The sequence below is a fragment of the Leucoraja erinacea genome, chromosome 38 (assembly GCF_028641065.1).
Source record: "Leucoraja erinacea ecotype New England chromosome 38, Leri_hhj_1, whole genome shotgun sequence".
NCBI lineage: Eukaryota > Metazoa > Chordata > Chondrichthyes > Rajiformes > Rajidae > Leucoraja > Leucoraja erinaceus.
Genome location: NC_073414.1, coordinates 1759837 through 1783218, shown reverse-complemented (window position 1 = coordinate 1783218; position 23382 = coordinate 1759837). Strand labels below are relative to the sequence as shown.

The following is a 23382-nucleotide window of genomic DNA, read 5'->3' as shown; positions in this document are numbered from 1 at the left end:
GAGAGAGAGAGAGAGAGAGGGAGAGAGAGACGGAGAGAGAGAGGGGGAGAGAGGGAAGGGGGGGGAGAGAGAGAGGGGGGGGAGAAGAGAAGGGGGGGAGAGAGGGGGGGGGAGAGGAAGGGGAGAGAGAGAAGGGGGAGGGGAGAGAGAAGGGGGAGAGAGAAGGGGGGAGAGAGAAGGGGGGAGAGAGAAGGGGGGGAGAGAGAGGGGGGGAGAGAGGGGGGAGAGAGAGAGGGGGGGAGAGAGAAGGGGGGAGAGAGAAGGGGGGAGAGAAGTGGGGAGAGAGGGGGGAGAGAGAAGGGGTGGAGAGAGGAGGGAGAGAGAAGGGGGGAGGGAGAGGGAGAGAGAAGAGAAGGGGGAGAGAAGGGGGGAGAGAGAAGGGGGGGGAGAGGGAAGGGGGGGGGAGAGAAGGGGGGGGAGAGAGGGGGAGAGAGAGGGAAGGGAGAGAGAGTGTGGGGGAGAGAGAGGGAGGGGGAGGGAGAAGGAGGGGGAGATAGAGAGAGAGAGGGGGGGGGAGAGGGGGTGAGAGAGGGGGAGAGAGGGAGAGAGGGAGAGAGGGGGAGAGAGAGAGGAGCAGAGACATAGGGAGAGGGAGAGGAGGAGAGAGAGAAAGTGAGAGAAAGTGAGAGAGAGCGAGAGAGAGCGAGAGAGAGAGGGAGAGGGAGGAGGAGAGAGAGAGAGTGAGAGAAAGTGAGAGAGAGAGAGAGAGAGAGAGAGAGAGGGGGGGAGAGAGAGGGGGAGAGAGAGGGGGGTAGAGAGAGGGGGGGAGAGAAGGGGGGGAGAGAGAAGGGGGGGAGAGAAGTGGGGAGAGAAGGGGAGGTGAGAGAAGGGGAGAGTGAGAGAGTAACAAAACAATTTGTGTGGGTCTACAAGTATTTCTTGTCTGTTAAGTCCACCACGCCTTTGGCAGAGTTCCTTGTTTATCCAATAAAAGGTTCCTCTCCCACAGCCCACTCTGTGTCTGAGATGCTTTTCATCTCTGTGCCAGAGAGGCAGTAACAACGCACGCTCTGCATTTACACAGAGACGGGGTTATCACAACACGACACCCCTGGAGGGGGCGAGGTAGAGGGGGCAAGGGTTGCTGCCTCACAGCGCCAGAGACCCGGGTTCGATCCGAACTACGGGTGCTGTCTGTACGGAGTTTGCACGTTCTCTCCCCGGGACCTGCGCGGGTTTTCTCCGGGTGCTCCGGTTTCCTCCCACACTCCAAAGACGTACGTGCAGGTTTGTAGGTTAATTGGCTTCGGTAAAAATTGTAAATCGTCCCACAGTGTGTGTGTGTGTGTGTAGGATAGTGTTAGTGTGCGGGGATCGATGGTCGGCATGGGCTCGGTGGGCCGAAGGGCCTGTTTCCGCACTGTATCTCTAAACTAAACTAAAGGGCTTGGGCCACCCTGTCACTCTAGGCTCAGCCATGCAGTAGAAGCAAGGTACCACAGGACAAACAGACACAAAACGCTGGAGTAACTCAGCGGGTCATGAGGTCATAAGGAATAGGAGCATAATTGGGCCATTCGGCCCATCAAGTCTACTCCGTTATTCATTCCCGCCTGATCTATCTCTCCCTCCTAACCCCATTCTCCTGCCAGGTCTCTGGAGAAAAAGGATATGTGACGTTTTGAGTCTGAACATAGAAAATAGGTGCAGGAGTAGAGGCCATTCGGCCCTTCGAGCCTGCACCATTCGCCATTCGATATGATCATGGCTGATCATCCAACTCAGTATCCCGTACCTGCCTTCTCTCCATACCCCCTGATCCCTTTAGCCACAAGGGCCACATCTAACTCCCTCTTAAATATAGCCAATGAACTGTGTGGCCTCAACTACCTTCTGTGGCAGAGAATTCCACAGATTCACCACTCTCTGTGTGTGAAAAAAAATGTTTTTCTCATCTCGGTCCTAAAAGATTTCCCCCTTATCCTTAAACTGTGTGTGTGGCCCCTTGTCCTGGACTTCCCCAACATCGGGAACAATCTTCCTGCATCTAGCCTGTCCAACCCCTTAAGAATTTTGTAAGTTTCTATAAGATCCCCCTCTCAATCTCCTAAATTCTAGCGAGTACAAGCCGAGTCTATCCAGTCTTTCTTCATATGAAAGTCCTGACATCCCAGGCATCAGTCTGGTGAACCTTCTCTGCACTCCCTCGATGGCAAGAATGTCTTTCCTCAGATTAGGAGACCAAAACTGTACGCAATACTCCAGGTGTGGTCTCACCAAGACCCTGTACAACTGCAGTAGAACCTCCCTGCTCCTAGACTCAAATCCTCTATGGCAAGAATGTCTTTCCTCAGATTAGGAGACCAAAACTGTACGCAATACTCCAGGTGTGGTCTCACCAAGACCCTATACAACTGCAGTAGAACCTCCCTGATTCCTATGCTCAAATCCTCTATGGCAAGAATGTCTTTCCTCAGATTAGGAGACCAAAACTGTACGCAATACTCCAGGTGTGGTCTCACCAAGACCCTGTACAACTGCAGTAGAACCTCCCTGCTCCTAGACTCAAATCCTGAAGTGGGTCTGGACCCATTCCTTCTCTCCAGAGATGATGCCTGTCCCGCTGAGTTACTCCAGCTTTTTGTGTCTATCTTCGGGACATCCCAACAACGTTCTCCAGTCAATGAAGCAGGTCTTCCAACCAAACCCACCCCCTCCCCTCCTCCCCTCCACAACTTGGGACACGGTACCTCTGGAGGAAGTCCGCTAGACACTGGAGACCACACTTGGCAATCCGAGACTCCAGCCCCTCCGAAATGGCCGAAGACCTTTCAATGTCTTCTTTAAGAAGCTGGGAAGAAGATTGAAACAATTTTACAGCATGTTCAAATAAGTACATCGGTTATCGGAGACGGACACAAAATGCTGGAGTAACTCAGCGGGACAGGCGGCATCTCCGGTGGGAAGTTTCGGGACGAGACCCTTCGTCAGATGTAAATATACGGTGCATGGGATAGATATTGTGAATGCTGTTATCTTGAAGCTTATACACCCGTGATGACTGCAGGAGGGAGGTAGAGAGGGGGAGAGGGTCGTAGATTGTGGGAGCAATTGGGGGCATGGTGGTGCAGCGGGTAGAGCTGCTGCCTCACAGCGCCAGAGACCCGGGTTCGATCCCAACCACAGGTGCTGTCTGTACGGAGTTTGCATGTTCTCCCCGTGACCTGCGTGGGTTTTCTCCGGGTGCTCCGGTTTCCTCCCACACTCCAAAGACGTGCAGGTTTGTAGGTTAATTGGCTTCGGGTGTGGGTGTAGGATGGTGTTAGTGTGCGGGGATCGCTGGACGGCACGGACTCGGTGGGCCGAAGGGCCTCTTTCCGCGCTGTATCTCTAAACTAAACTAAAGGGCTTGGGTCACTCTAGATATACAAATTCACAGCTCCTTGGGGTTGAGAACCTCCAGAGTTCTTCTTATACTGAGTAGCTACATGTCCCTCAGACCTCCCACCTTTCACCACTGTTATCAACATAGACAATAGGTGCAGGAGTAGAGGCCATTCGGCCCTTCGAGCCAGCACCATTCGCCATTCAATATGATCATGGCTGATCATCCACAATCAGTACCCCGTTCCTGCCTTCTCCCCATATCCCGTTAGCCCTAAGAGCGACTGTGTATCTAACTCTTGAATACATACTCAGTTTATACTCTCTAGAATTTAGAAGATTGAGAGGGGATCTTATAGAAACTTACAAAATTCTTAAGGGATTGGACAGGCTAGATGCAGGAAGATTGTTCCCGATGTTAGGGAAGTCCAGGACAAGGGGTCACAGCTTAAGGATAAGGGGGAAATCCTTTAAAACTGAGATGAGAAGAACTTTTTTCACACAGAGAGTGGTGAATCTCTGGAACTCTCTGCCACAGAGGGTAGTTGAGGCCACAGTTCATTGGCTATATTTAAGAGGGAGTTAGATGTGGCCCTTGTGGCTAAGGGGATCAGGGGGTATGGAGAGAAGGCAGGTACGGGATACTGAGTTGGATGATCAGCCATGATCATATTGAATGGCGGTGCAGGCTCGAAGGGCTGAATGGCCTCTACTCCTGCACCTAATTTCTATGTTTCTATACTGTTGCGCTGCCTGGAGGTGAATGAATGGTCCTTACCTGGATGATCCTGTTGGCCAACTCCGAATGAAACACTTTGCTCTCCTGCCTCCACCGCTCCTGCTCCACATCGAGTTCCTTCTTCATTTGTTTTGTAACCCGCGCCTTCGGTGAAAGACAAAAGAAAAAATAATCAGTAGGGCACGGTGGCACAGCGGTAGAGTTTTGTTGCCTCACTGATCCAGGGCTCAGGCTAGTTTAGAGATACAGGCCCTTCGGCCCAAGCAGTTCGTACCGCCCAGCGATCCCCGCACACTAACACTATCCCACACACACACACACTGGGGACAATTTACACCTACACCAAGTCAATTAACCTACAAACCTGCACGTGTGGGAGGAAACCGGAGCGTTTGTGTATTAGTGTTCAAGAAGGAACTGCAGATGCTGGAAAATCGAAGGTAGACAAAAGTGCTGGAGGAACTCAGCGGGTGCAGCAGCATCTATGGAGCGAAGGAAATAGGCAACGTTTCGGGCCGAAACCCAAAGGAAATAGGCAACGTTTCGGGCCGAAACCCAAAGGAAATAGGCAACGTTTCGGGACGAAACCCAAAGGAAATAGGCAACGTTTCGGGCCGAAACCCAAAGGAAATAGGCAACGTTTCGGGCTGAATCCCAAATGAAATAGGCAACGTTTCGGGCTGAAACCCAAAGGGTTTCGACCCGAAACGTTGCCTATTTCCTTCGCTCCATAGATGCTGCTGCACCCGCTGAGTTTCTCCAGCATTTTTGTCTACCACCTGTGTATGTGTGTCAGGGATTGCGGGGAGAAGGCAGGAGAATGGGGTTAGGAGGGAGAGATTGAATGGCGGAGTAGACTTGATGGGCCGAATGGCCTAATTCTGCTCCTTGAACCTATGACCCTATGACTTCTCCCACTAGTGGAAACATCCTCTCCACGTCCAACTCCACCTAGGTCTTTCATTGTTCAGCGGGTTTCAATGAGATCCTCTCCGCTCATCCTTCTGAACTGTGACTGTGTGGGCCAGATGTAATTAACAGGAGGTGATTCAGGAGGAAGGGGAGGGGGAGAAGGATTGTTGGGCGTGACAAATGCAGAACCAGGTATTTCCAGCATTTATGGTTTTTATTTCAAATTTCCAGCATCTGTGGCTGTTTATGTTGATGGGGGTAAGACCCGTTTGATCCAACATTCTGTGTTAGTTGTGTCAGATAGCCTGATGTTCTGGCCTGTTGCTTATTCCTCTGGGTTGGGGTTGGGTTGAGTTAGTTGGGTTAGTTGGGGTTGGGTTTGAAGAAGGGTTTCGGCCCGAAACGTTGCCTATTTCCTTCGCTCCATAGATGCTGCTGCACCCGCTGAGTTTCTCCAGCTTTTTTGTCTACCTTGGGTTAGTTGGGGTTGGATTAGTTGGGGTTGGGTTAGTTGGAGTTGTTGGGTTAGTTGGGGTTGTTGGGTTAGTTGGGGTGGGGTTAGTTGGGGTTGGATTAGTTGGGGTTGGGTTAGTTGGGGTTGGGTTAGTTGGGGTTGTTGGGTTAGTTGGGGTTGGGTTAGTTGGGGTTGGGTTAGTTGGGGTTGGGTTAGTTGGGGTTGGGTTAGTTGGGGTTGGGTTGGTTGGGGATGAGTTAGTTGGGGTTGGGTTTATTTGCGGTTGAGTTAGTTTTGTTTACTTTAGGGATACAGTGAGGAGACAGGCCCTTCGGCCCACCGAGTCTGTGCAATCTGGGTCCTCTAAGAGCAGGAGATCCTACCTTCACCATGGAAACACAGTTGTCCTCCAGTGTCTGCAGGGTGTCCGCGGGCAGCAGAGGTCCCAGATGTTGCTTACTGATGTGGGCGGTCAGCTCCTCGTGGCCCAACACCTCTCTAAGAGCAAAGAACATCCAGAGATGTCACCCATGGACCAGTGGGAGAGGAATTATCCCGTCGTGCTGGTGTCGAGATGGGGGGATCTCACACCTGGGGGTCTCACCTGGGGGTCACACACCTGGGGGTCTCACACCTGGGGGTCTCTCACCTGGGGGTCCCACACCTGGGGGTCCCACACCTGGGGGTCTCACACCTGGGGGTCACACACCTGGGGGTCTCAGTCACACACCTGGGGGTCTCACACCTGGGGGTCACAGTCACACACCTGGGGGTCACACACCTGGGGGTCACACACCTGGGGGTCTCACACCTGGGGGTCACAGTCACACACCTGGGGGTCTCACACCTGGGGGGTCACAGTCACACACCTGGGGGTCACACACCTGGGGGTCACACACCTGGGGGTCACAGTCACACACCTGGGGGTCTCACACCTGGGGGTCTCACACCTGGGGGTCACAGTCACACACCTGGGGGTCTCACACCTGGGGGTCACACACCTGGGGGTCTCACACCTGGGGGTCACAGTCACACACTGGGGGTCTCACACCTGGGGGTCACAGTCACACACCTGGGGGGTCTCACACCTGGGGGTCACAGTCACACACCTGGGGGTCACACACCTGGGGGTCTCACACCTGGGGGTCACAGTCACACACCTGGGGGTCTCACACCTGGGGGTCACAGTCACACACACCTGGGGGTCTCACACCTGGGGGTCACAGTCACACACCTGGGGGTCTCACACCTGGGGGTCACAGTCTCACACCTGGGGGTCACACACCTGGGGGTCACACACCTGGGGGTCTCACACCTGGGGGTCACACACCTGGGGGTCTCACACACTGGGGGGTCTCACACCACACCTGGGGGTCTCACACCTGGGGGTCTCACACCTGGGGGTCTCACACCTGGGGGTCTCACACCTGGGGGTCTCACACCTGGGGGTCTCACACCTGGGGGTCTCACACACCTGGGGGTCTCACACCTGGGGGTCTCACACCTGGGGGTCTCACACCTGGGGGTCTCACACCTGGGGGTCCCACACCTGGGGGTCTCACACCTGGGGGGTCTCACACCTGGGGGTCCCACACCTGGGGGTCACACACCTGGGGGTCTCACACCTGGGGGTCCCACACCTGGGGGTCACACACCTGGGGGTCACACACCTGGGGGTCTCACACCTGAAGTGAAGTATAGACAGTAAGTCCATTCCAGGAAGGTGTAGAGCTGCTGAATGTCCATCTCCTGCTGGGCTATCTGTGCCAGAGAGGAGGCCACAGCCTCGTGGTAGCTCCGCACATAGACACTGAACGCCTCAAACTCCCTGGGGTAGCCCACCGCGACCTTCTTCCAGACCGCGATCAGGTCGGTCACCGTCTGGTCGCCGAGACTCCCCAGACGGCGGTCGATGGCGGCGTTCCCCTCCGTCTGGGCAGCCGAGAGTCTCTCGGACACCGAGTCCTTGACCGCCTGTCGCCACTTCTGCCGGAGTTCCCCGGGCTCCCGGCCGCGGGAGTCCCGCTCCCGGTCTGCCTTCTCCTCCTGCTCGATGGTAAGGGCCAGTTGGCCCAGGTGGGAGGTGGTCCCGGGATCGGCCAGCGAGCCTCGGACAATGGCGGCCAGCTCGGCCTCCAGCTCCTTGTAGAGCAGCGCCACGTCCTTGACCTTCCTGCCGCTGTCGGTGTGCGCCTCGCTCTCCCGACCCCCCGACTTCTCACACTCGCCCTCCAACTCGATGATGTGGCTGTCGGCCAAGACCAGCTCCCGTGCTTTGACCAACTGCAGGATTTGTAGCACTGCGGGGGAAGTCACAACAAGGAGCGTGTAAGGAGTATAGGAGCAGGGAGGTTCTACTGCAGTTGTACAGGATCTTGGTGAGACCACACCTGGATTATAGGAGCAGGGAGGTTCTACTGCAGTTGTACAGGGTCTTGGTGAGACCACACCTGGAGTATAGGAGCAGGGAGGTTCTACTGCAGTTGTACAGGATCTTGGTGAGACCACACCTGGAGTATAGGAGCAGGGAGGTTCTACTGCAGTTGTACAGGGTCTTGGTGAGACCACACCTGGAGTATAGGAGCAGGGAGGTTCTACTGCAGTTGTACAGGGTCTTGGTGAGACCACACCTGGATTATAGGAGCAGGGAGGTTCTACTGCAGTTGTACAGGGTCTTGGTGAGACCACACCTGGAGTATTGCGTACAGTTTTGGTCTCCAAATCTGAGGAAAGACATTCTTGCCATAGAGGGAGTACAGAGAAGGTCCACCAGACTGATTCCTGGGATGGCAGGACTTTCATATGAAGAAAGACTGGATAGACTAGGTTTGTACTCGCTAGAATTTAGGAGATTGAGGGGGGGATCTTATAGAAACTTACAAAATTCTTAAGGGGTTGGACATGCTAGATGCAGGAAGATTGTTCCCGATGTTGGGGAAATCCAGAACAAGGGGTCACAGTTTAAGGATAAGGGGGAAATATTTTAGGACCAAGATGAGAAAAACATTTTATTTCACACACAGAAAGTGGTGAATCTGTGGAATTCTCTGCCACAGAAGGTAGTTGAGGCCACACAGTTCATTGGCTATATTTAAGAGGGAGTTAGATGTGGCCCTTGTGGCTAAAGGGATCAGGGGGTATGGAGAGAAGGCAGGTACGGGATACTGAGTTGGATGATCAGCCATGATCATATTGAATGGCGAATGGTGCAGGCTCGAAGGGCCGAATGGCCTCTACTCCTGCACCTATTGTCTATGTTTGTATGTTTGTATGTTTGTATGTTAAATCCATCCAGTGACTTGGCCTCCACTGTGCCCTCTGTGGCAGGGAATTCCACAAATTCACAACTCTCTGGGTGAAAAAAGTTTTTTCTCACCTCAGTCTTAAATGACCTCCCCTTTATTCTAAGACTGTTTGCGGCCCCTGGTTCTGGACTCGCCCAACATTGGGAACATTTTCCCTGCATCCAGCTTGTCCAGTCCTTTTATAATTTTTATATGTTTCTATAAGAAACCCCCCACTCATCCTTCTAAACTCCTCGAGACCCTTCCTCACATTTCTGGTCCTTTTCCAACCCCAGTTCCTCCCCCCTACTTCCCATCTAGAGAAGGGAGTTGACTATTCCCTTTTCTCCGGAGTTGCTGCCTGATGCGCAGAGTTCCTCCAGCACTTTGTGCTTATCATCGGTTTGAACCAGCACCTGCAGTTCCTTCCTGCACATAAAATCCCCACTCCCTATGCCTCCGTGAAGTGGATTTTTCCGCTCGTGAGCCATTTCTGTCGGGCCGCCTGCACTCATTGTTCCTTCCAGCCTCCGAGCTACTGCTACTTATTCAACAACTCGTAAATCAAGAGGCGCAAATACAGCTGGTGGAATGTGGATACCAGGAACTACAACTGCTGTAATAGCGAGCAGACTTAAGGCAGATTCGCCAGCATCTGCAGTTCCTTCTTGAAGACTTAAGGCATCTATGCCCTTGGCTGCTCTATGCATTGACACACAAGGCTGTCGAGGCCCAGATGCATTCAAGAGAGAGTTAGATTTGCGTGAGACTTGGACGAGAAAGGAATTCATTTATGTAATTATGCAAGATCAACTGATCGTTGATACAGGATTTCTCAGTCTTGCGTCTAAAGGGCCCGTCCCACTTACGCGACTTTTTCGGAGACTGCCGGCACCCGTCATAGGTCGTTGCCGGTTGTAGAAAATCTTCAACATGTTGAAACTCCAGCGGAGACCAGAAAGGCTCCGACTGTTTGGGCGACTGAGGAGACGACTCACGGCCGTACAGGCGACTTCCCCGGCACAAGGCAGTCGCCCAAAGATGCGGACCTTGTTCTGGTCACCACTGGAGTTGCAACATGCTGAACATTTTTGGCAGTGTGAGTGTGCGAGTGGGTGTGCAAGTGGGTGTGAGAGGGTGTGCGCCCAACTGTGGGTGTGTGAGAGTGTGAGTGAGTGTGAGCGAGTGTGTCAGTGGTGAGTGGGTGTGTGTGCACGAGTGTGAGTGAGTGTGAGCAAGTGCATGTGTGAGTGTGAGCGAGTGCGTGTGTGCGAGTGTGAGTGAGTGTGTGTGAATGTGAGCGAGTGTGTGCGCAAGTGTGTGTGTGAGTGTGTGTGTGAGCGGGTGTGATGTGTGCAAGTGTGAGTGAGTGTGAGCAAGTGCGTGTGTGTGTGTGTGTGAGCGAGTGTGTGTGTGTGAGCGAGTGTGAGTGTGTGTGAGCGTGTGTGCGTGCGAGTGTGAATGTGAGCAAGTGTGTGTGCGAGTGTGAGTGTGAGCGAGTGCGTGTGTGCGAGTGTGTGCAAGTGTGTGTGAGCGAGTGTGTGTGTGTGTGAGCGTGTGTGTGTGAGAGTGTGAGCAAGAGTGTGTGTTGTGTGTGAGTGTGTGCGACTGTGTGTGTGTGTGTGTGAGTGTGAGCGGGTGTGCCCTACCTGACAGTGGCTCCTTGCCAACACCCACGTCTGCGGTTGCCGTGTCTAGGGCCGTCTCCGTCTTGCCCCGGCTGCGTTTCAGGAACGAGATCCTCCTCCTGCCATCGTGCCCATCGACCCCCTCGGCCCCCGGCCCGCTGACCGGTGACATCGGCCTCTCCTCCGGCCCCCTGGGGCCGCTCGGGGGCACCTCCTGCTCCGTAGACGACCTGCGCTTGAAGAAGGGCCTCCTCTCCCCGCCCTTGCCCTCCGTTGGAGACTTGGCCTTGTGCAACATCCTCCGCAGAACTGCCATCTTCTCCGTGCTCCTCCTGGGCGCAAGCTCACCGCCCACGGGCAGCGCGCCATTGGGACGCCCCTCCCCCAGCCCCCCTCCCTCCTCCATCTCGTCGAAGGGATTCTTCCTCTCCTGCTCCAAGTCTGCAGCGAAAGGATTCAAGGCATCGCTGGGATCTTCCTGAAAGGGGTTGGTCTCAGTACCCAAGGTCCCGGTACTCATGGTGCTGCCCAAAACCACCTCCCTTAGCAGCTTCACCGGGCCTCCATTCAGCTTGGTGGGGCTCAGCCTAGCCAGCCCGCTCTTCAGAATTGGCATTGGAGCTCAGAGGTGGCACTGCCTGCAAGGAACGCAGAGAGATGCATTCGTTAGGAATCGAATATAGGAGCAAAGAGGTCCTTCTGTAGTTGTACAGAGCCCTAGTGAGACCACACCTGGAGTATTGTGTGCAGTTTTGGCCTGTTGGCCTTCATAACAAAAGGAGTCGAGTACAGGAGCAAAGAGGTCCTTCTGCAGTTGTACAGGGCCCTAGTGAGACCACACCTGGAGTATTGTGTGCAGTTTTGGCCTGTTGGCCTTCATAACAAGAGGAATCGAATATAGGAGCAAAGAGGTCCTTCTGTAGTTGTACAGAGCCCTAGTGAGACCACACCTGGAGTATTGTGTGCAGTTTTGGCCTGTTGGCCTTCATAACAAGAGGAGTCGAATATAGGAGCAAAGAGGTCCTTCTGCAGTTGTACAGGGCCCTAGTGAGACCACACCTGGAGTATTGTGTGCAGTTTTGGCCTGTTGGCCTTCATAACAAGAGGAGTCGAGTACAGGAGCAAAGAGGTCCTTCTGCAGTTGTACAGGGCCCTAGTGAGACCACACCTGGAGTATTGTGTGCAGTTTTGGCCTGTTGGCCTTCATAACAAGAGGAGTTGAGTACAGGAGCAAAGAGGTCCTTCTGCAGTTGTACAGGGCCCTAGTGAGACCACACCTGGAGTATTGCGTGCAGTTTTGGCGTGTTGGCCTTCATAACAAGAGGAGTCGAGTACAGGAGCAAAGAGGTCCTTCTGCAGTTGTACAGGGCCCTAGTGAGACCACACCTGGAGTAGTGTATCTGATCATGGCTGATCTATCTCTCCCTCCCAACCCCATTCTCCTGCCTTCTCCCCATAACCCCTGACACCCGCACTAATCAAGAATCTATCTATCTCTGCCTTAAAAATATCCACTGACTTGTGGCCTCCACAGCCGTCTGTGGCAATGAATTCCACAGATTCACCACCCTCTGACTAAAGTTCCTCCTCATCTCCTTTCAAAACGAGCGTCTTTAATTCTGAGGCTGTGACCTCTAGTCCTAGACTCTCCCACCAGTGGAAACATCCTCTCCACATCCACTCTATCTTTGCCTTTCACTATTCTGTAAGTTTCAATGAGGTTCCCCACTCATCCTTCTAAACTCCAGCGAGTACAGGCCCAGTGCCGACAAACGCTCATCATATGTTAACCCACTCATTCCTGGGATCATTCTTGTAAACCTGCTCTGATCCCTCTCCAGAGCCAGCACATCCTTCCTCAGATATGTATGGGGCCCAAAACAGCTCACAATATTCCAAATGTGGCCTTACAGAGTCTGACAGAGCATTACATAGAAACATAGACAATAGGTGCAGGAGTAGAGGCCATTCGGCCCTTCGAGCCTGCACCATTCGCCATTCAATATGATCATGGCTGATCATCCAACTCAGTATCCCATCCCTGCCTTCTCTCCATACCCCCTGATCCCTTTAGCCACAAGGGCCACATCTAACTCCCTCTTAAATATAGCCAATGAACTGCGCGGCCTCAACTACCTTCTGCGGCAGAGAATTCCACAGATTCACCACTCTCTGTGTGTGAGGAAAAATGTTTTTCTCATCTCGATCCTAAAAGATTTCCCCCTTATCCTTAAACTGTGTGTGACCCCTTGTTCTGGACTTCCCCAACATCGGGAACAATCTTCCTGCATCTAGCCTGTCCAACCCCTTAAGAATTTTGTAAGCTTCTATAAGATCCCCCCTAAATCTCTTAAATTCTAGCGAGTACAAGCCGAGTCTATCCAGTCTTTCTACATATGAAAGTCCTGCCATCCCAGGAATCAGTCTGGTGAACCTTCTCTGTACTCCCTCAATGGCAAGAATGTCTTTCCTCAGTCTCCCCAGATCCCCCCTCAATCTCTTAAATTCTAGCGAGTACAAGCCGAGTCTATCCAGTCTAATACATTCCTGATGCGTACATCAGCTGATCACGTACCCGCCTGCTGATGAGCAGCAGCTTGAAACATGAACTCCCACCTTCCGCAGTTCCTGCCTGACCATCCCTGTATTTCCTACCCATCCTGAAATAACTTGGGAGACACAAGATGCTGCAGATGCTGGAATCCTGAGCAAAAACCAGACTTCAGGAGGAACTCAGCGGGTGAGGCAGCATCTACACAGGTAAATGGATAGATGATGTTTGGGTCTGGGACTGGTAGAAATCATTTGCTTAGACCTCCCCAAATCCTTATCTGGCTCAGTTTGTATCTGTTCAAAGAAATGTGGTTGGGTTACCAGAAGTACCTCCAGGAATCAGACGCTGCTGATCTTGCATGTACAGGCAAGTGCCTAATACACAGCTCACGAAATGTTACCACACGCACACGCACTAGGGGAAATTTACCACCGTCTATTAACCCACCAACCTGCAGGTCTTTGTGATGTGGAAGGAAACCAGAGCACACACCAGGGGGAACGTGCAAAAACATGCAAACTCCACACAGACAGCACCGGAGATCAGAATCCAACTGGTGGCGGGTAGAGTTGCCAGGGACCCTACAGACAGCACCCTTGGCCGGGATCGAACTCGGGGTCATAATAAGCATTCGTGAGCGAGAGGAACAGAATTGGGCCATTCGGCCCATCAAGGCCATTCAATCACGGTTGATGTTTCTCTCCCTACTAGCCCCATTCTCCCCATAACCCCTGACACCCGCACTAATCGAGAATCTATCTATCTCTGCCTTAAATATATCCACTGACTCTCTGGAGCAGTGAGGCTACATCTCTACCGCTGAGCCTACATGCCACTCCTGCTATGTTGATACTAACTAGATTAATTCTGTTTCGACGGGTTACCTGGAAGTTCCGCAGACATAAAGGTGGCAGCATTCGGCCATTCTGTGCGATATCACCTTGAGACCGAGCCTTAGTCGGAGAGAGATCTCACTTTGGCTTTTCCAGGAAGTAGGAGAGAAATCTCCAGAGGGAATTTGACCTCCGAGATTTCCTCACCTTCACCGTCCTCGAGTCCTGACTAGACTGTTGCTGCCAGGTGAAGGGCCTGTTTCCACGCTGTATCTCGAAACCAACAACAATCCAAACCACTGGTACACAAAAAAACTCAGCGGGTGCAGCAGCATCTATGGAGCGAAGGAAATAGGCAACGTTTCGGGCCGAAACCCACTGCTTAATCCAAACCACTGGGGCACAAAAATGCTGGAGTAACTCAGCGGGTCAGGCAGCATTAATCACCCATATACTAGTTCCATGCCACACACACACACACACACACACACACACACACACACCCACACACACGCACACCCACACCCACATACCCACACACACACACACACACACACACACACACATATACACATCTAAACACACGCACATACACACGTACACACACACACACAGTACACACACACACACAGCGGGTGCAGCACACACACACACACACACATGGAGCTACAGGACTAATTAACCTACAAACCCACCCGTCTTTGCAATAGGGGGCATGTTTGTAAGAAAAATTAGTTTTGCTGTGTGCTAGAACATCACACAGGTTTCAGAAGGAACTGCAGATGCTGGAAAATCGAAGGTACACAAAAAAAGCTGGAGGAATTCAGCGGGTGCAGCAGCATCTATGGAGCGAAGGAAATAGGCAACGTTTCGGGCCGAAACCCTTCTTCAGACCCAACCCCAACTAACCCAACCCCAACTAACCCAACCCAACCCCAACCCAGAGGAATAAGCAGCAGGCCAGAACATCAGGCTATCTGACACAACTAACACAGAATGTTGGATCAAACGGGTCTTACTCCCATCAACATAAACAGCCACAGATGGAACTGTGCAGATGCTGGAAAATCGAAGGTACACAAAAAAAGCTGGAGTAACTCAGCGGGTGCAGCAGCATCTATGGAGCGAAGGAAATAGGCAACGTTTCGGGCCGAAACCCAAAGGGTTTCGGCTCGAAACGTTGCCTATTTCCTTCAGGGTTTGGCCCGAAACAACTGCTTAATCCAAACCACTGAACCTCTACACATATTGTGGATTGTAGATATTTGGAATTTGAAAACACATTTTTTTTGTAAGGAGTTCAGCATGAAACTTGTTCCACGCCTGATGTTGATTAGGTTATGTTCATGCTGGTATTTACATATTGGCCCCTATACAACTGACAAGGAGATGGGAATGTGAGATACAGCAGCCAAAACACCCCCGTCTGTTTTGCTTCCTGTATCTACAAACTCCTGCCAGTGCCAACTGCGTTTAGATTTAGTTCTTAGACATACAGGGTGGAAACAGGCCCTTCAGCCCATCGAGTCCGCACCAACCAGCGATCCCCGCGTACATGAGCACTAACCTACACACCCGCACGTCTTTATGCGTGGGAGTGAATGACGGGCATGGACGTGATCCTGACTACGGGCGCTGTCTGTAGGGAGTTTGCACGCTCTCCCCGTGACCTGCGTGGGTTTTCTCCGGGTGCTCCGGTTTCCTCCCACACTCCAAAGACGTGCAGGATCGTAGGTTTAAATTGGATGTCTAGGGTAGAACTAGTGTGAACAGGTGATGGCTGGCTGGCACGGACTCGATGGGCTGAAGGGCTTGGTTCTGCGCTGTATCTCTGGGCTAAACTGAAGAAGGTTATTTAGACAAATCAGACCTGCGCTGAGCTATAAAGTGAGAATTCTCCTTGCAATCTGTGCTCCCCAATATCCCCTTCAACCCCACACCCCCCCCCCCTCCAAATCCTCTCATTCATCCATGCACAGAGACACTTCCGATCCCCAAATCTGGGAAAATTCGAGAACTTCAGACAACAGCGGAGGTCAGAATCGAACCTGGAATACAGAACAATGTATGCAAGATATGCAAAAATGTATTTGTTGCTCCTTATCCTTATTCCTACAGAAACTTACAAAATTCTTAAGGGGTTGGACAGGCTAGATGCAGGAAGATTGTTCCCGATGTTGGGGAAGTCCAGGACAAGGGGTCACACAGTTTAAGGATAAGGGGGAAATCTTTTAGGACCGAGATGAGAAAATCATTTTTTTTTCACACACAGAGAGTGGTGAATCTGTGGAATTCTCTGCCACAGAAGGTAGTTGAGGCCACACAGTTCATTGGCTATATTTAAGAGGGAGTTAGATGTGGCCCTTGTGGCTAAAGGGATCAGGGGGTATGGAGAGAAGGCAGGGATGGGATACTGAGTTGGATGATCAGCCATGATCATATCGAATGGCGAATGGTGCAGGCTCGAAGGGCCGAATGGCCTCTACTCCTGCACCTATTGTCTATGTTTCTATGTTTCTATGTTAAATCCATCCAGTGACTTGGCTTCCACTGCCCTCTGTGGCAGAGAATTCCACAAATTCACAACTCTCTGGGTGAAAAAAGTTTTTTTCTCACCTCAGTCTTAAATGACCTCCCCTTTATTCTAAGACTGTTTGCGGCCCCTGGTTCTGGACTCGCCCAACATTGGGAACATTTTCCCTGCATCCAGCTTGTCCAGTCCTTTTATAATTTTTATATGTTTCTATAAGAACCCCCCCGCTCATCCTTCTAAACTCCTCGAGACCCTTCCTCACATTGATCAGGGAGGTGAGATCACTGCTCTGTGTGTTTCAAATCTGCCTTTCCCCCCCCCTTCTCCACCCCCTCCCCCCACCCCCGTCCCACCCCCGCCTCTCCTGGTGAAAGTTTGGGGATTTCCCCGACATTTCCTGGTCAGGTTACGTAAACAGGCTCTGCGTTTGCTGTAGAGCACGTGATTTCCCAGCAAGGTGACTCTCTAGAGGGCTGGCGACAAGAACACCTTTGCACAGGTAATCTGCTCTCACCTGCCTCAGGTGAAAACGCACACCTCCAGATTCAGGGACAGTTTCTACCCGGCTGTGCAGCCAGGAAGGAACTGCAGACGCTGCTTTAAACCGGAGACAGGCGCAAAGTGCTGGAGTAACTCAGCGGGGACAGGCAACATCTCAGGGGGGATAGAATGGGGGTGGAGGCCCTTCTTCAGACTGGTCAGGGATAAGGAAAACAAGAGATATAGACAATGATAGACAATAGAAACATAGACAATAGGTGCAGGAGTAGAGGCCATTCGGCCCTTCGATATCATTCAATATGATCATGGCTGATCATCCAACTCAGTATCCCATCCCTGCCTTCTCTCCATACCCCCCTGATCCCTTTGGCACAAGGGCCACATCTAACCGCCCTTCTGCCCATCGAGTCCACACTGACTAGCGATGCCCGCACACACTATCACACACACGCACACGCACACGCACACGCACACGGAACAATTTACATTTACACCAAGCCAATTAACCTACAAACATAGAAACATAGACAATAGGTGCAGGAGTAGAGGCCATTCGGCCCTTCGAGCCTGCACCGCCATTCAATATGATCATGGCTGATCATCCAACTCAGTATCCCGTACCTGCCTTCTCTCCATACCCCCTGATCCCTTTAGCCACAAGGGCCACATCTAACTCCCTCTTAAATATAGCCAATGAACTGTGTGGCCTCAACTACCTTCTGTGGCAGAGAATTCCACAGATTCACCACTCTCTGTGTGTGAAAAAAAATGTTTTTCTCATCTCGGTCCTAAAAGATTTCCCCCTTATCCTTAAACTGTGTGTGTGGCCCCTTGTTCTGGACTTCCCCAACATCGGGAACAATCTTCCTGCATCTAGCCTGTCCAACCCCTTAAGAATTTTGTAAGTTTCTGTAGGAATAAGGATAAGGAGCAACAAATACATTTTTGCGTATCTTGCATACATTGTTCTTTATTCCAGGTTCGATTCTGACCTCCGCTGTTGTCTGAAGTTCTCGAATTTACCCAGATTTGGGGATAGGAAGTGTCTCTGTGCATGGATGAATGAGAGGATTTGGAGGGGGGGGGGGGGTGGGGTTGAAGGGGATATTGGGGAGCACAGATTGCAAGGAGAATTCTCACTTTATAGCTCAGCGCAGATCTGATTTGTCTAAATAACCTCCTTCAGTTTAACCCAGAGATACAGCACAGAACCAAGCCCTTCAGCCCATCGGATCCGTGCCAGCCAGCCATCACCTGTTCACACTAGTTCTACCCTAGACATCCAATTTAAACCTACGATCCTGCACGCCTTTGGAGTGTGGGAGGAAACCGGAGCACCCGGAGAAAACCCACGCAGGTCACGGGGGGAGCGTGCAAACTCCGTACAGACAGCACCCGTAGTCGGGATCGAACTGGGGATCATAATAAGCATTCGCAAGCGAGGGGAGCAGAATTGGGCCATTCGGCCCATCAAGTCAAACATGGCTGATCTATCTCTCCCTCCTAACCCCATTCTCCTGCCTTCTCCCCGTAACCCCTGACACCCGCACTAATCAAGAATCTATCTATCTCTGCCTTAAAAATATCCACTGACTCTCTGGAGCAGTGAGGTAACAACTCTAGCGCTGAGCCTACATGCCACTCCTTGCTATGTTGATACTAACTACATTCATTCTGTTTCGAAGGGTTACCTGGAAGTTCCGTAGACATAAAGGTGGCAGCTGTCGGCCATTCTGTGCGGTTTCACCTTGAGACCGAACCTTAGTCGGAGAGAAATCTCACCTTCACTTTTTCAGGAAGTAGGAGAGAAATTTCCGTTGGAATTTGACCTCCAAGATTTCCGCACCTTCACCGTCCTCGAGTCCTGACTGGACTGTTGCTGCCAGGAAACTCCAGTCCACATGACCACAGGGTCACCTGTTGTGGGCTAAACATACACACACACATACGTGCCCGTGTACAATCACCTCAAGCAATCACAGGTGCAAACACGCATGTGACACAGTCATTAAACGTTAATCATTCAATGTCTGTCATTTATGCACACGTACAACGCAGACATGCATGCACACGCATACACAGACATGCAACACAGACATGCATGCACACGCACACACACAGACAACACAGACATGCATGCACACGCACACACACAGACATGCATGCACACAGACATGCACACAGACATGCATGCACATGCACATGCGCACACACACAACACAGACATGCATGCACACAGACACACACACAGACATGCATGCACACACACACAACACAGACACAACACAGACATGCATGCACACGCACACAGACATGCAACGCAGACATGCATGCACACACACAGAACACAGACACATATTCACACATGCACAATACACACACATATTCACACATGCACACACACAACACAGACATGCATGCACATACAACACATACACACACATCACACATACACACAATACATTCACATGCACACACGCTCACATACATACACATACATATACACACACACATATATACATGCACACACACACACACACACACACACACACACACACACATGCATGCACACACACAGAACACACAGACACATATTCACACATGCACATATTCACTCACACACATATATACACACAATGCAGACATGCACACACACACACACACACACACACACACACACACGCACACACACATGCACACACACACACACACACACACACACACACACACACACACACACACACACACACACAGATACATATACACACACACACACACACACACACACACACACACACACACACACACACACACACACACACACACACACCAATATTCACACAAACCGGTTAGGAGGGAGAGATAGATCAGCCATGATGGGCCGAATGGCCTAATTCTGCTCCTATCACTAATGAACTACCCTTGTTCCCTAGAGATGCCGACCGGCTGAGTTAGTACTGGAGTAACTCCGGAGTTAGTAGTGGAGTAACTCAGCCCTTACCCACTGAGTTACTCCAGTACTTTGTGCTTTTCCCTTTTTTGGAAAGCTGCGCCTGCGGTTCCTTGTTCCCACGACTGAATGGGTGACGGGGTGATGGATGGAGCATTAGTCCTTGCTGTGCATGGCATTTTCTGCAGGGCAACAATGCGACCTGCTCTGCGACGTGCTCATCTCACCGATGTCCCGATACAAATGCAAATCCCTTTCTCTCCCTCGTGAAACCGCCTCTGTTTACGCACTAGAATTCACATCTACAAATGCAAAGGCTGCAAATGAGTTGTCACTGACAACCGTGCATAGCAGCAGGGAAGTGTCTCGGAGGGTGAAAAGTTAAGGGAGATAAAATATTTGTCTTCAACCCAACATGTCCCAACTACACTCGTCCCACCTGCCTGCGTTTGGCTCACATTCCTCCAAACCTGTCCCATCCATCAAGTCAAGTCATATCTATTTATCTAGCACAATTAAAACACAACTCTCCAGTTGGCCAAAGTTCTTTAAATTTGTTATAAGAATAGTTTAAACAAACAAAATACATACATAGAAACATAGATTAGGGTTTTCAGGACCTTGTTTCAACAGGTTGGAGGAGAGAGAGAATTGGACAGGATCAGCAAAGGGATGTCTAGCATATGTGGGTGGCATTTGTAATGCACTGTCTGAGGGGGAGAGAGGGGAGGGGGAGAGAGAAGGAGTGAGGAGAGAGGGGGAGAGAGAGAGAGAGGGAGACAGGAGCGAGAGGGGGGAGGGGGGGGGAGGGGGGGAGAGGGAGAGAGGGGGGAGGGGAGGGGACAGGGGGAGGGGGGGGAGAGAGAGGGGAGGGAGGGGGGAGGGACGGAGAGAGGGGAGGGGGGAGGGGGAGGGGAGGGGGGGGGGAGGGAGGGGAGGGGGGAGGGGGAGAGGGGAGGGGAGGGGGAGATGGGGGAGGGGGGGAGAGGGGAGGGGGAGAGAGAGGGGAGGGGGGAGAGAGAGAGGGGGAGGGGGGGAAAGAGGGGAGGGGGAGAGGGGGGAGGGGAGCGGGGAGGGGAGGGGGAGAGGGGAGAGGGGAGGGGGAGGGGAGGGGAGAGGGAGAGAGGGGAGGGGGAGGGGAGAGGGGGAGGGGGAGAGGGGAGGGGGAGAGAGGGGAGGGGGGGGAGAGAGAGAATTGGACAGGATCAGCAAAGGGATGTCTAGCATATGGTGGGTGGCATTTGTAATGCACTGTCTGAGGGGGAGAGAGAGGGAAGGGGGAGAGGGGGGAGAGGGGAGGGAGAGGGAGAGAGGGAGAGGGAGAGAGGGGGGGGGGAGGGGGGGGGAGAGAGAGAGGGGAGGGGGGGGAGGGGAGAGAGAGAAGGGGAGGGGAACATAATGGCCACTCTATGGAAGGGTCCCCAACACCAAAACGCCGTCTGTCCATCTCCCCCCCAATAGACGTTGCCTGGTCCGCTGAATTCCTCCAGCACTTTGTACTTTGCTCCAGGCGCCAGCATCTGCAGTTCCCAGAGCCGCTGTCTCTGCAACGTTTGCTGGCTTGGGGGCTGTTGAAGAAAGCGCAGAGAAACCCGGCGTCCGCTTCAATCTGATGCCCGCGGGTTAGAGAGAGGGGGGAGAGAGAGGGGTGAGGAGAGGTTAGAGAGAGAAGGGGAGGGGGGGGAGGAGAGAGAGGGGGGAGAAAGAGAGGGGGAAGGGGGGGGGAGAGGAGGAGAGGAGAGGAGAGGAGAGGGGAGAGAGAGAGGGGAGAGGAGGAGAGGAGAGGGGGGAGGAGAGAGGAGAGAGGGGGGAAAAGAGAGGAGAGGAGAGGAGAGGAGGGGGGAGAGAGAGAGGAGAGGAGAGGAGGAGAGGAGAGGTGGGGAATGGAGAGGAGGGAGAGAGAGGGGAGAGGGGAGAGGAAGAGAGGAGGGGAGGAGAGGAGAGAAGAGGAGAGGAAGAGAGGACAGGGTGGAGACAGGGGAGGAGAGAGGAGAGGAGGAGAGAAGAGGAGAGGAGAGAGGAGAGAGGAGGAGAGGAGAGGAGAGGGGAGAGGGGAGAGAAGGAGAGGAGACCAGAGGAGCTGCTGAGGAGAGGAGAGAGAAGAGGAGAGGAGAGGATAGAGAGGGAAAGGGAGAGAGGAGGGATAGGAGTTTCGGGCTAATTGCTATTCCAATGCCCAAGTGTGTGTGTGTTCCAAGCCCAGAAGCTGTTGCCATTTACCTGTCAGAGGCGAGTGGATGAGTGATGTTGTGTGTTGAGGCGCTGGAGAACCTTGTGCTGCCTCTCCTCGCTCCTGAACCAAGTGACTCTGAAACCAGGCGAGGGAGTTTCCCAAAGTATAAACCCTCCTCCCCCAGGCGCTCATCATCTGACATTTAAACGCTGGGATCCACGCAAACTTCCCCTGGAGTTTGAAGTTCTCCCTTGCTAAGGAACTACAGAGGGGCTGTCCCACTAGGCGATTTTTTTTCGGCGACAGTGGACCTGTCCTGTCCAGACTCCTGTCGTAGGTCCGGGTGATGCCGGCCGAATCCATTATAGACCACCCACGACTACCTACAAATGGCTACGACAGCCGGCGACCAGGGAAGATATTTGGGGGGGGGGGGGGGGGGGGGGGAATGCATCGCTCCACGAGATCTCAGGTATGTAATGCACTGAGATTTGGAACTTTTTGTATTGAGCAGAGACCATCACAAAATGGCAAGAAGGTTGCCCCAGTAAGGGAGCAAAGGCACAACCCCCCCCCCACCTCACCCCCACCCCACCACCCTCACCCCCCTCACCACCACCCACCCCCCCACCCCCCACCCCACTCCCACCCCCACCCCCTCACCCTCACCCCCACTCCCACACCCATACACCCATATAACCATATAACAATTACAGCACGGAAACAGGCCATCTCGACCCTTCTAGTCCGTGCCAAACACATAATCTCCCCTAGTCCCATACACCTGCGCTCAGACCATAACCCTCCATTCCTTTCCCGTCCAAATAAATATCTAATTTATTTTTAAATTAAAAAATCGAACCTGCCTCCACCACCTTCACTGGAAGCTCATTCCACACAGCTACCACTCTCTGAGTAAAGAAGTTCCCCCTCATGTTACCCCTAAACTTCTGTCCCATGTTACCCCTAAACCCACCCCCAACCCATCCCACCCCCACTCCCACTCCCACTCCCAACCTGCACGTTTTTGGAGTGTGGGAGGAAACCAGAGCACCCGGAGAAAACCCACGCAGGTCACGGTGGGAGCGTGCAAACTCCGTACAGGCAGCACCCGTGGTTAGGATCGCCCCTGGGTCTCTGGGGCAGTGAGGCAGCAGCTCCACCCGCTGCACCACCGAGCTCCACTCTTGCAGCACAAAGCCACAGTATCAGTGGATTATATCACAGGCCGACTTCAAAGTCAACTCCCTCTGTGGGTACATCCATCTGCGGTGAACTTTGCCTGTGAGACCACAGAGAAATCTCTCTGGGTGTCACGGTGTTGCAGCGGGTAGAGCTGCTGCCTCACAGCACCAGAGACCCGGGTTCCATCCCCACTACGGGCGCTGTCTGTACGGAGTTTGCACGTTCTCCCTGTGACCTGCGTGGGTTTTCTCCGGGTGCTCCGGTTTCCTCCCACACTCCAAAGACGTGCAGGTTTGTAGGTTAATTGGCTTG

The 23382-nt window shown here is 52.6% G+C and overlaps 1 protein-coding gene across 1 annotated transcript in view; it reads right to left on the bottom strand.

Moving 5' to 3' along the window:
• Positions 1–22009, bottom strand: part of LOC129714048 (uncharacterized) — a 31217-nt gene extending 9208 nt beyond the window's left edge. Inside the window, exons 1-11 of the mRNA XM_055663505.1 lie at positions 21933–22009; positions 13936–14063; positions 10363–10979; positions 7115–7729; positions 6790–7024; positions 6628–6699; positions 6329–6445; positions 6079–6174; positions 5813–5927; positions 4103–4207; positions 2691–2791 (exon numbers count right to left, since the gene is read on the bottom strand). Of these exons, the coding sequence (XP_055519480.1) occupies positions 2691–2791; positions 4103–4207; positions 5813–5927; positions 6079–6174; positions 6329–6445; positions 6628–6699; positions 6790–7024; positions 7115–7729; positions 10363–10957 (2051 nt within the window). The 5' untranslated portion in view covers positions 10958–10979; positions 13936–14063; positions 21933–22009. The remainder of the gene's footprint in view (positions 1–2690; positions 2792–4102; positions 4208–5812; positions 5928–6078; positions 6175–6328; positions 6446–6627; positions 6700–6789; positions 7025–7114; positions 7730–10362; positions 10980–13935; positions 14064–21932) is intronic.
• Between the last annotated feature and the right edge of the window lie 1373 nt (positions 22010–23382).